At 40.2% G+C, this 12,580-nt stretch overlaps 1 protein-coding gene across 2 annotated transcripts in view; it reads left to right on the top strand.

Annotated features, from left to right (window-relative positions):
* Window positions 1-12,239, top strand: part of tpra1 (transmembrane protein, adipocyte asscociated 1) — a 208,945-nt gene extending 196,706 nt beyond the window's left edge. The window contains exons 11-12 of one of the 2 annotated variants that reach the window (XM_062456474.1): window positions 7,496-7,576; window positions 10,727-12,239. In XM_062456474.1, the coding sequence (XP_062312458.1) occupies window positions 7,496-7,576; window positions 10,727-10,976 (331 nt within the window). In that variant the 3' untranslated portion in view covers window positions 10,977-12,239. The remainder of the gene's footprint in view (window positions 1-7,495; window positions 7,577-10,726) is intronic. The other variant, XM_062456482.1, reaches the window with a different exon arrangement.
* The last annotated feature ends 341 nt before the right edge of the window (window positions 12,240-12,580 follow it).

The following is a 12,580-nucleotide window of genomic DNA, read 5'->3' as shown; positions in this document are numbered from 1 at the left end:
CTTCCTCACCATGTCTATTTTCAAACTAGTTGAAAGAAGTTCAAAGTTCAAACTATATCTTAAAGTGTTTATTTGACTGCACTTTGTCTTGTTATGCCTGTGGATTTCACCAAAATTCACCAAAAGTTAGCATTCTAACGTAACATACAGTACCGCGACCGTTTGCTTCACCATGACATCCGTGGTATCGTTGTAACGCTCTCCTTCTCCTGCACAATGTTATCCGATCCAAACATGGTCATTTCCTTTGTATCAGCAACCAATCGTGAAAATACAAACGGGGGTTAGACCAAAATAAGAAATCCCAGTGGCTGGAGTCGATTTCTGATAACTTGATTTGTTCAAATGCATCACGTGATGTGCGCTGATGCTTCCTGGTTTAGCTGTCAGTGGGACCTTTTAAATCTCAAAATGCCGAAAGAAGCGCGAACAAAAACGACTAAGAAAAGAAGACAACAATTGTCACTTTCCAGACAAAAGGCTAAACCGTCTAATGGAGAAGACGATCAAGTCCCTTCACAAAGCGCATCCATGCGAAAATTATCGATGGGAAAACAGTTGGATAGCGGTGAACTAACGCGCCTCACAGCAGTGGCTGATGGTTCATGTGGCGCGTTTGAATGAACTGGTTAATGGATTAATTTGTCCTAATTGCGCAGGGACAGGGCTTAAAATTAATATTGATCTGCAAAATCAAGGCTTTTGTAGCAGTTTGCTTCTGGAGTGCAGTCTGTGCGAAAGAGATGGGTACCGCAAAAGTATATACACATAAACGCGTCTTCAAGACGGAACGAGAAACGACGTTGCCTTTGACGTGAATGTGCGAATGGTGCTCTTAGCGCACAAGTTATGGTTGGGGGGGTATGCAGCGCTCAAGAAAATAAGTAAAGTGTTAGGTTTTCAAATGAAGAGCAGGTATCCCTATCAGAAACACGACAAGAGAGTGACAGGTAGGCTATGGAAACAGGGCTGAGACTTAAAGTGGTAGGGGAAAAGGAATGCATCTCTCTCACTCTGGTGGAATCAATTACTAATGAAAGGAGGCATTGTTGTATCCCCCCCACCAACCACACAGCTCCACTGTAGCCTTCATCAATTTGTTTTACGGATCAATAAAGTATTTAATTCATGTGTTATTTAGTCAGTTTTACAGTAAACCCCACAGCTTTTTCCTTTTAATATCAGAGTGGACAATATTTAGATAATGTAGCTTACCAATACACATAATTTGTTTTACTTTAGTGGCAAAAACATAACTTTAACAATAAAACTTGGCCAAATGAACAGTAAGTAATACACTAAACATGTGATTTTAGTGGCAGAAATTGAAAGAGGGCAGGAGTCACTGCACAGGACCAGGGAGCAGATCAGATGTTGACCCAGAAGTGGCAGAGTTGCTGAGGGAGGATGAAGATGCAGTCATTAACATCAGCGTGTCTTTTGATAGAACCTGGCAAAAAAAGAGGCTTCACCTCTCATTATGGCATTGGTGTTTGCGTTGACCTCCTTTCAGGGCTGGTAATAGATTATGAGGTCCTATCCTCATACTGCCATGCTTGTTCTCTAAAAGAAAACGCCAAGCAAGAAAAAAAAATTACAGAGCAGGAGTTTGACAGTTGGAAGGAGACTCACAATGACTGTGCTAAGAACTTCACAGGGTCATGTAAGGCAATGGAGCAGGAGTCCGCAAAGAGGATGTGGGCGAGGTCGGTGAATCGCCACCAGGTGCGGTACACAGAGATGCTGTCAGATGGGGATAGTGCAGCATTTAGGGAAGTGTTTGCACTGAACCCATACCCTGGGCATGACATTGTTAAACTAGAATGTATAAATCACGCTCACAAGCGAATGGGGACAGCTCTAAGAAAGCTGAGTGCACAGGCAAAGTTAGGAGGAAAGGGTTTGGGAAAGCTAACTACAAATAAATGCAAAAGTTTGCAAAATTATTACAGGGGGGCAATTATAAATAACCAGGGTTCAGTAGATGGGATGAATGCAGCAATATGGGCAAGTCTCCTCCATTGTATGTCCACAGATGATAACCCCTTGCACACCAGGTGTAATCCTTCCTGATGTTGGTTTAGAAAAGAAGAGGAGAACGGGGAATCACCTGGTAGCCACAAGCTGCATGCTGGAAACTATTTAACCCGTGAGGTGGGAAAGCAGCTTATACCAGTGTACCACCGGATGTCAAGTGACAGCCTGCTGCAGCGAATGCAGCATGGAGGCACTCAAAATGCAAACGAGTGCATCAACTCTGTTATATGGGCGCGGTGTCCCAAAACGTTTTTTGTGGGGAAAAGCAGGGTTGAGGCAGCAGCCAGTATGGCCATCCACTTTTAATGAAGGTGCCTCTGCCATGCTAAGTGTAATGGAGAGGTTGTGGCTTCAGAGCACAGGTGTGACAGTTAACGTCATGAGGGAAACTGATTGGTTCCAAATATCCAAAGCTGAGGCTTACACCACCAGCATGAAGCAAAGGCGGAAGTGTCCGCCTTTGGACCGCAAAAAAAATGAAAAGGCATCAACAAGAAAGGGATGAGGGTCAAACATATGAAGCAGGCATGGAAAACTAGGCTGCAAACATAAATGCTAACAAATAAATATAAATGCGACAACCACCAAACCAGGGTGGCAGTTCTGGTCGCAGTGTGTGTTTGTGCGGGTGCGTGTGTTTGACTACAGTTCTGTTCAGTTAAAGGCCAATGCTGGTTCAGTTTTTAGTTTGAATGTGTTTGGGATGTTGTCTGTTCTGGTTGCTAAGGTCTTGATGAGATATTTTGTCTGTAAATAGTGCTTTCAAATACATTTGTATAACATTTTACAACACAAGGCCGTTTTCTCAAAATGAGTTTTTTCTCATGCTCTGAGCGTGAAATCTCCACTTCTGTAGTACTTACATAAATCAAACTTTCTATTTATATTCCTATTTACTTTGTCTAGGAGTTTACAGAGGGGTTTGTTTATAAATATTTCATAGTGATAAAAAGAGATATAAAAAATGTCCTCTGTAAAAAACGTTATATTCAAAGTATCAACAAAAGGACACAAAGTGTTTACCTAGCTTTAACCAATGTTCAGATTTCAGTTCTGGAAAAGTGTGCATATTTAAGTATATTGTGCCTCATTTGCATATAATTTGCATATCTACATAACATATTCAGAAAACTTGTAATGCAAAAAAACATTGTCTTAATATAAGTAATCAACTTGGGAAGTTTAATGGGGATATCTATTAGTAAATTTTTTTACCATATTAACCTGTGGTGTCTGGCCTTAAATGCTATTGAGGAGGAGAGAGGGCGGCACCATGTGCTAATGTTTACAGTGGATGTATCGCAATGGCTCGTAGCCCCGTTGCTGTAAGATGCCTCGAATTTGCCCATTCTCATCTGATCACCCTGGTTGGCAGAGGTGCACACTCATAGTAATTTCAATGAGGGGAAAGGCGGATATCGCGCGCGCCATAACACCAACAGCAGAACGGTTATCCAAATAACAAAGAAGTGTACAACACTCGCGTTACAGTGTGTGTATTCACACTATTGCTGTCAAACGATTAAAATATTTAATCGCGATTAATCGCATTAATGGCATAGTTAACTCGCGATTAATCGCAATTAATCTCACATTTTTATCTATTCTAAATGTCCCTTGATTTCTTTTTGTCCAATAATTTTTTCTCATTTTAATGCTCTTATCAACATGGAAAAGTGGATTGGATTGCTTGGTGCAAATGTTTTTTTTTTTTATTGAAAACAACATTGCAATCGCCTGGCTTTGACGAGGGGGCGGAGAATTCGCATCAGCTGTGTGCTTGGCCATCAAGTGGTATTTCAGACTGGACGTGCCGAGATGATAGCTCAGTTCACAACGACAAAACACACAGATCACTTTGGTCTTGTCAAAGGAACCATTTGGCAACTTTTTTAAAGTAAACTTTCCATTCAGAATCTTATTGGCATCCATTTCGGCGTCTCACGCTCGCCATCCACTCAAAACGTAACGTTAAACTGACAGCACTAATTCACACACATACTTGATGCTATCTACCTTTACATTAGCGACAGTAACTGAGCTGTTAGCTGCAGAGATAATTTTACAGCCACATTCTGAAGGTTACATTCTGACATGATGAAGGGTAGCAAGCTAGGTAACCATATACAGTAAAGCAACAAAATGATAGTTGACTTACTTATCCGAGGTTTGTAGCCGGACCAAGGAGAGTTGGTACTGATCCAGAATTTAATTTTAGACGGTCAGCAAGGCCAGCTTTGTATTGGACCAAGTTGAGGAAACAGTCGTGGCTGAAATGTTTGGCGCAGACATACAAAACTGGGTAGTTGTGTCAGCGCATTTCCAGAGAAAAGACACTGGTTCTTCAGAGGCTCGGATGTAGGAACTGTAAAAATACTTTTGTTTTAATTTGTACATCCAAACACTGAGCAACTGTTATGCTTCGTTCGTTTGCAAGCCATGATGTCTCACGAGGAAAAAACTATATCGCACTCGCATGGTTGTAGCTCAGATTCTCATGGGCGGGCCAGAGAAAGGGGAGGTAACCTTCCTCCTTCTTACGTCACAAGGAGAGGATTTTCAAAACCGAACGTTTGAGCTTTAATTTTCTCAAAGGCGGAAAAGAATACCCAGGGCTTGGTTTACACCTATCAAAATTTCTAGCCACTTGGGGACCAAAGGCAGACAAGGGGAACTCATATTAATGTTAAATAACCTCCTAAAGTGAAGTTTTCATGTCATGGGACCCTTAAACATTTCATCATTATTAGACTATTGAATTCATTACCCAAATTGACCGGAAACAGGATTGGTTACTTATTTATTCATTACATATTAATTTTACTTTTTTGTATTCATTGTAACATTGTTTCAAACTGACTGGCTTGGCCAAGCTTTGTAGCATGGGAGTCTTGATCTTTTTCCAGCTGACAGCCAGTTTTCAGCACATTTAGAGGCATCAAACATTTCCAGGGAGGGCGCCTCTGTACTGATCCGAATGAGGTCCTCTGTGGTGGATGGTTTCAAACTACTCATTAATGGGAAATGTAGTTTCTATGTTGTATTCGCACCGGTGTTATTGTAGGGTCGCAACTGCGCCCTTGGTTTTCAGCATGGCTTGTGGTAGGACAGAAGGGGATTCAGTTGGGGGGTTAATTTTGTTGACGGAAGCATTGTTTAAGTTTCTATAGTTATTTTGGTATGTGTCGTGTTGGACGTTAGTTTGCTTAGTTCTATTGTTCACACTGAGTGTGAAGGTTAGCTAGCTAGATCGCTAGCCAGGCTGTTACAGCGCAGGACAGATGCAGTAGGCTATCGCAGGACACAGCCTATGAGGTTTATCCGAGTCACAATTATTAGTAGTTGAAATCTCTCAAAAAAAGAGGAATAAACGTTTCTTGTTGAAAATAATGGTTTGAGCATTTTCGGGTTCCATAGACGCAAAAATGGTCTTGCGTTAATTGCGCAAAATTATTTTTAACGCGTTAAACATTTCAAATTAATTGCTAAGATTAAGGCGTTAACTTTCCCAGCCCTAATATATATATATATATAGCTAGGCTAACAGTTACCCACTGCATACAAAAAATGTGGGCCCCAAGGACTGCCGGTAACTGAGTGACTCTGGAGAAGGAGTTGGTTCTCCAGAGTCACTGGAGAACACATTTTTTGTGGGCCCCACACAGTCACTCAGTTACCTGCAGTCTGCAGACATTTTTTGTATGCTGTGGGTAACTGTTAGCCCAGCTCTAATGACTAGCATCATCAAATTGTCCAGTTCTACAGTGCATCTGGACAGTATTCACAGCACTTCCATTTTTCCACATTTTGTTATGTTACAGCCTTATTCCAAAATTGATTCAATTCTTTTTTTCCTCAAAATTCTACACACAATACCGCATAATGACAAAGTGAAAAAAGTTTGTTCTTATATATTTTTTAAATATTGGCAAAAATGATCTTGGCTGTGTGCTTCGGATCGTTGTCCGGTTGGAAGATTATCCTTCACCCCAGTCTGAGGTCCAGAGCGCTCTGGAGCAGGTTTTTATCAAGGATGTCTCTGTACATTACTGCATTCATCTTTCCCTCGATCTTGACTGGTATCTCAGTTCCTGATGCTGAAAAACATCCCCACAGCATGGGGGCCAATTCTAAGAAGAGTCCTGGGCTGCGTTTCCCGATAACGATGGATCGTAGCAACGTTCTAGCAAAATAACGAATAACAAAAATTACGAATTTTCAAGAGACACTTAGCTACGGTGTCTTTGGGAACGGCCCGTAAAACTAAGATTCGTCGTACGATGGATTCTGCGATCAACTTAGGCTTACGAAGCTTTCGGGAAACGCAGCCCTGGTGGTTCCAAACTTCTTCCATTTACAGGTCACTGTGCTCATTGGACCTTCAATGCTGCAGACATTATTCTGTACCCTTCCCCAGATCTGTGCCTCGATACAATCCTTACTCCGAGGTCTACAGACAATTCCTTGGACTTCATGTGCTCTGACATGTACTGTCAACTGTGAGACCTTATATAGCAGCGTTTCCCATACATTGATGTGAAATAAATGTTTTTTGATGCACTCAGCCCCTTCTTGCCCTGCTCGCGTTCTCTCTCACTCACTTCAATGGACCCGTCTGTGAAAACGCTTTGAATCAATGCGTGGGACGAACGGTTAGTATTATAATTCTCTGCACAAATTTGTCAAAAACAGATACATTCAAGTTAAATCTAATAATATTCATGGTTAAATACATTCGGCAAATATAACAATATGAGTCTAATGTAAAGTTTATATTATGTAAAGTCCCAAAACGATGTAGCACTCAAATTAATGCAAAAATAATTATTGCGCGCAACGCACGTTCACATTGATTGTTGAAGTCCCTATCTATACTCACATCTAACCGATACTAGAACATAAGTTTGGACTGAGGCCCACATTTTTACATTGTCTGGCTTTGCCCCTGCCTACCACCACAAATATAATCACATTATTTACATTTAGTCATTTAGTCATTTTTTAGCAGACGCTCTTATCCAGAGCGACTTTATGTGGGAAACACTGTATAGACACGCGTTTGCCTTCCTAAATTATGTCCAATCCACAGAATTTACCACAGGTGGACTCCAATCAAGTTGTAGACACATCTCAAGAATGATCAGTGGAAACAGGATGCACCTGAGCTTAATTTAAAGTGTCATGGCAAAGGCTGTGAATACTTATGTACATGGGATTTTGTCATTTTTAATTTCACGTTATCATTATGGGGTATTGCGTATATAATTTTGAGGGAAAAAAATAATTTAATACATTTTGGAATACAGCTGTAACATAACATGTGTAAAAAGTAAAGCACTGTGAATATTTTCTGGATGCACTGTAACTGACCCTGATTGTCTCAGTGTTGTTTTTCTACAGCTAACTGAGTGAGGTAACTAGTAAACCTCGCTGATGTGATTTATGTTGATTAAAACAGCTGCGTGGATGTCACCACCTTCCTCTACTTCTCAGTCTTCGCTCCACTCATCTATGTCACATTTCTCAAGGGCTTCTTCGGGTATGTATGAAAAATGATACCATGTCTAACTGGATGCATGCTGTCCTTTGAATTGATGGTCATATAATTGGGTGTGCTTTGCCTTCGGCAAGGGCACAACCTTTGTTCTCTCACATATATATTATTATTATTATTATTATTTTTGCCCCCCTAAAACTCAGTCAATATTTGGCCTACATAGACAAAGTAGGTGTCAAAAGTTTTGTCTTGGTAGCGATTGAGTTGCTTCTATTGGAATTTACGTTCCGTTGCATGGTTTAGGCTGAAGTTAAGTTTTTGTGGCGAAAAGTGAAGCTAACGGTGGCTAATTTGCTAGCCACAGTCACTGACGTTACTAACGTCACTACGTCACTAACGTCACGAAAACACGCGTGACTACCTTTGGCAGAACATTCGTTTCGCATCTGTTAACTTGGGGGATAGCTAGGCTAACTATAGCTTTACTGCAAGGCAGCTGCAGAAACGCCACAAGCAAAGAGGCCAGGGTGATAACTATTTACTAATTTTACTTTGTGATATGACACACAATTGTCATGTGTAATGTACAGTATAAGCTGATATTATTAAGGAAGTACATCTACTTTCGGAAACAGTAGTCTACTATTTCACTGAAGTATTAGCATCATGACATTAGCCTGTGTTGCCCGGGCAACACATACTACAGTGGTCTATGATGTAGCGTTATCTGTTTTCAATCGTTAAAATAAACATTCCTCACATATACATTTTCGTTGTAGGGTTTATTCTGACATTAGTAAACGATTTGTTGGTGAAATTACCATTACCTGTGGTTTCAAACCAGTGTAGCTCACTGCAACGCTGTAGCTTACGTGAGACACACTACAAAAACATCTACACTACACAGCTGTTTAGGAAGTCAAACGGCGACAGAACATGTTCGGCACTCCCCTTACTTAAATCAAAAGTCTATCTAACTACTAACCTGAACTTCATTGCCACAGCCTAAACGTTGTCAATCTGTTCATGAAAATAATTAATTTCAGCTTAAACCGTACAACGGAACGTTAAATCCAATTCAACCAACGCAATCGCTACCAAGACGAACACAGCAGTAGTCTAGTACTGTACCGTAGTAGTACAATTTACCGGGGCAGCTTCTCCACACAGGGCTATATCGCATTTTGCGTTGTTACTGACAATGATCGCTACCAGTGAGCTTTTTATGAATGAGCGATTTTCCACTAAATAAATGTCAAGCTTATTTACGTTTTGGGGGGCATATTTTCAGTTAGCAGATGGTACTGTTTGAATCGCGATTCCATCTTCTACTGCCGGGTAACGTCATAGAATAATCTTCAAAGGGGGTTCTTTATTAATGAATGAATGCAATGAGTAGGCTAAATGCCTGAAAATATCACGAGAAGGGAAAAACTTAAAATGACGTTTAAGTCATAGAGATTAGGTAAATTTTTACACCGGTCTGCCAAATTTATTCGTTTTGATTCAACGATGAGGCTGCCTCTTGCAGGGGAAATGAGAAGACATCTATTTCATTCTACACTTCACTCGTATTTTCAGTTGTAAATGAGCAGCAAAAAAAAAATGTCATTCAAAAACGGACCCCTGTGCAACCGACGCAAGCAAGCACACCCTACAATTTCCCCAGAAATTGTACCCTCTAGTCTATCTTGCTATAACACTCATTGTGTAGTGGGCCTATCTTTGGACTATTGTCTTTGATCTGGTCTTTGAACTTATTAGATTGGAATCTATCAATTACTTTTGGGAGTATTCTTATTATTCTCCTTATCTCCCTAAAGTGCCCAATAACCCAAATGTAAAAAGTTTGTCCATGAGTAACTCCCATACCACAACTGGCACACATGAACCCATAGGTGGCGCTACAGACCACTTCCAAAGTCTATGTGATTTTCCCCATAAGTATGAAATGCCTGAAAATTGGTATACCTGACTTATTTCTCGTGGGGAACAAAACAGCCATTGGGACCCATAACGGCTGCTATCTTTGATATTTCTGTACATGAATGTGGCCAAAACGACAATCTTCTCCTCTTGAACTGTAGGTCCGATTTATTCATTCATTCCGATTGACCTGAAATCTGGTTTCACGTGATTGAGATACATATCTGACAATTGTATGTTTGTGAATAACAAACTATGTCCAATATGGTGGATTTATTTGCATATTTGAGAATTTACACCCTTTGCACATTTTTCATGTGTCCATCGATCAATGCCACATTAACCTAGGGATTTCATCTGTACCACACACAAGGATGACAATAGAGTATGTTACCATGTGCAATGGCAATTTCATATCTCCACAAACAATGAAAGGGAAATAGGATTTCAACACTAAAATAATGCTTTACACATCCGCTGACTAAAAATGTATACTTCGATTCCATCACCAATTCATATGAAGACTCATGACAATGTTTAGTAACAAATCTAACTAAATGGGTGAATGAAAGATTAAAAGTATTGTGAATATTTGAAATATGCATGCTTGGCTAAATGTTAGTGCAATCTGCTCAGTAAAGTGTCCTTCTCGCTACATTTGGCGTGCACGCTCCAAACTCTCACGGACACAAGCCGTTAAGAAGACATTCTGTGGCTAGTTTGGCCACAGCTACTGCTACTTCTAACAGAAACAGACGGTCTTCTCCTCCAGAACAATGAAGTTCAATCAACCAAACACAGCTTGGTCATTTTTGTATTCTTCTTTGACATACTGAAACAAATGACTAGACTTAACATGGGCCTGATCAGAGCATAGTTGGCACTACCGAACACTCCTCAAAGTTGTCACTTTCAAAATTATGGCATTTGGTTGTGCTTGCCTTATTCCTCATGGGGAACAATACAAGTCAAATGAAGTGTGAACTTAAAAACAGCCATTGCTCCAATTGCCTTGAAATGTTGTGTACATGTGTGAAATACATGTCTCTGTCATGCCAACTTTGAAAGGGTCTGGAAACGTTGGGATTAATTCGCCATTGCTGCTTGCTGCTATATTTATATTGATATTTTTAGGTAAATGCAAGTTATTTCTTAACATTAACCATAATGTACTGTATCCCTCATCTGTAAATATACTACTTCCCCAATACTCTGTATTTACATATTTTGTACTATTCTCTCCTTTTCTTTCTTCCACCCCTTCAGCTCGGAGCCAAAGATCCTCTTCTCTTACAAGTCCCAGGTTGATGAGCCTGATGAGACGGACGTGCACCTGCCCCCCACCACCTCCTCAAGCCTTGGTCGCAAGGAGGTGGAGCAGGCTTCCTTTTACTCCAGCACCCAGATTGATGGGTCTGACACTGGGGCCTACCTGGACGACGTGGTATCGGGACCCTATGGGGCCGGCAGCATCAACAGCATTGACAGCGACCGCTGGAGGGCCATCAACGCTTAGCAGGAAGAGAAAAAAAGGAAAGAAGTGGAGCAATGGGAAGGATAAATTGAGTTGGACTGTGTAGGGAATGACCATGGTGGATAGGGAGGTAAATAATTGAAGCAAAAGAGCATGGAGAGTGCTTAAGTGGGAGCTCTGCTGGGGTATATTGAGACTAAATAGGAAGGCTAAGCCAGAAAGCCAGAGGAAATATTGCACGTGATGCCCCACCTCCTGTCAGGATACTAAGAATTGAGAGACTATGAGATTGCACCTGGTTAGCTTTCAAGCAGGTGACAAAGTCCATAACTGTAGAAATTGTACTCCATTTGGCCCATGGCATCCCCTCCATATCAGCTGTTGCTGCCTCATTCAGTCTGTTTCACACATTTTACAATACCTACTGTAGCCACAGCTACTGTGGAGTAATACTTCCATGCTTTGTAAGTAAATCAGTGGTTTATCAAGATTAAAACAAATCAATGTTAAGTGTCCCAATTCTATTCTTCTATTCTGTTTGGGATTATTGGAAAATATCAATTTATACCTAATAATTGTGACTCCCTTTCAAGCTAAGCCTCAGTTGTCTCGCAAAAGGACCTTCCCTACAAATAGGGTAATGTGGTATTGTACCACATTGTAAATTCTTTAATAACTGAAATTTTGTTATTCATGTTTGAAAGGTTGTGTAAACTCATGTCTTCATAATTTTCTCCACATAATTTATTAGTGTGAGTTGATGCACCCTTGGGACCAGCATACCGAGCAGTGCATTTGGTACTGTGTGAGACTCACTGTTGGGTCCTGGTTGAGACCCAACATGGAAGCATTCCCAATGACAATATGTCATAGATACATGTAAGAATTTGCTGTTTTTATTTATGCAAGTTTGGTGATTCATTCCTTTTATGTTGGGGGTTATGGTGCACCATATTAATCATTCCTTGTATTAATCAGGATTAAATCTCATTCTCAGTCAATAAAGACCTTATCCAAGAAATGTATTAGAAGATATTGCACGTATAAGTGTTTTGATGACCCCTTTAAATTTGAAGATACAGAAAGTTAGTTTTCTATCCTGACAGTTTGCAATAAATCTCATTTTAAAGATGTGGGACTGCTTAACTCAAATAATTGACATAAGACAGAATTCATACTTAATTTTTGAAACTGTGCTCTTGTACTATTGCTAAGGACCAGTAAATATTACACAGTATGTTTGGTGACCAACTACCTATATAATAAAATGAGGTATTAAAATGCTTAAGCTAAAATACCAAAAAGTTGTAATTGCTTGCCTCATTTTGTCTAAGCCTTAGACAAAATGAGGAGTATTTCTGTCGCCCACAACAGCTACCAGTGACATCATCATGCAATAAATCATACCTCTTCCACCACTTGTGTCTCCTGGAGGTCATGAAATTGACTATGGTAGGGGTGCAATTCAGCAGCCACAGGGAATGTATTTTGGAGCTTGAATTTAGACTCAATATTATGACGGAGAGTCTATATTTATTCAGTGTCTGTGTTTAACACTTTGATGTTATCAGGCATAACATAACAGATGTTTCCTTGAGTATTTCAAGAGTAGCATGTACATTTGATGCTATAAAAAGTATTATTGC

This window comes from Osmerus eperlanus, chromosome 1 (assembly GCF_963692335.1).
Source record: "Osmerus eperlanus chromosome 1, fOsmEpe2.1, whole genome shotgun sequence".
In the NCBI taxonomy this organism is placed as follows: Eukaryota; Metazoa; Chordata; class Actinopteri; order Osmeriformes; family Osmeridae; genus Osmerus; species Osmerus eperlanus.
Note: the sequence above shows the minus strand (reverse complement) of the source record. Positions and strands in the feature narration are given on the sequence as shown.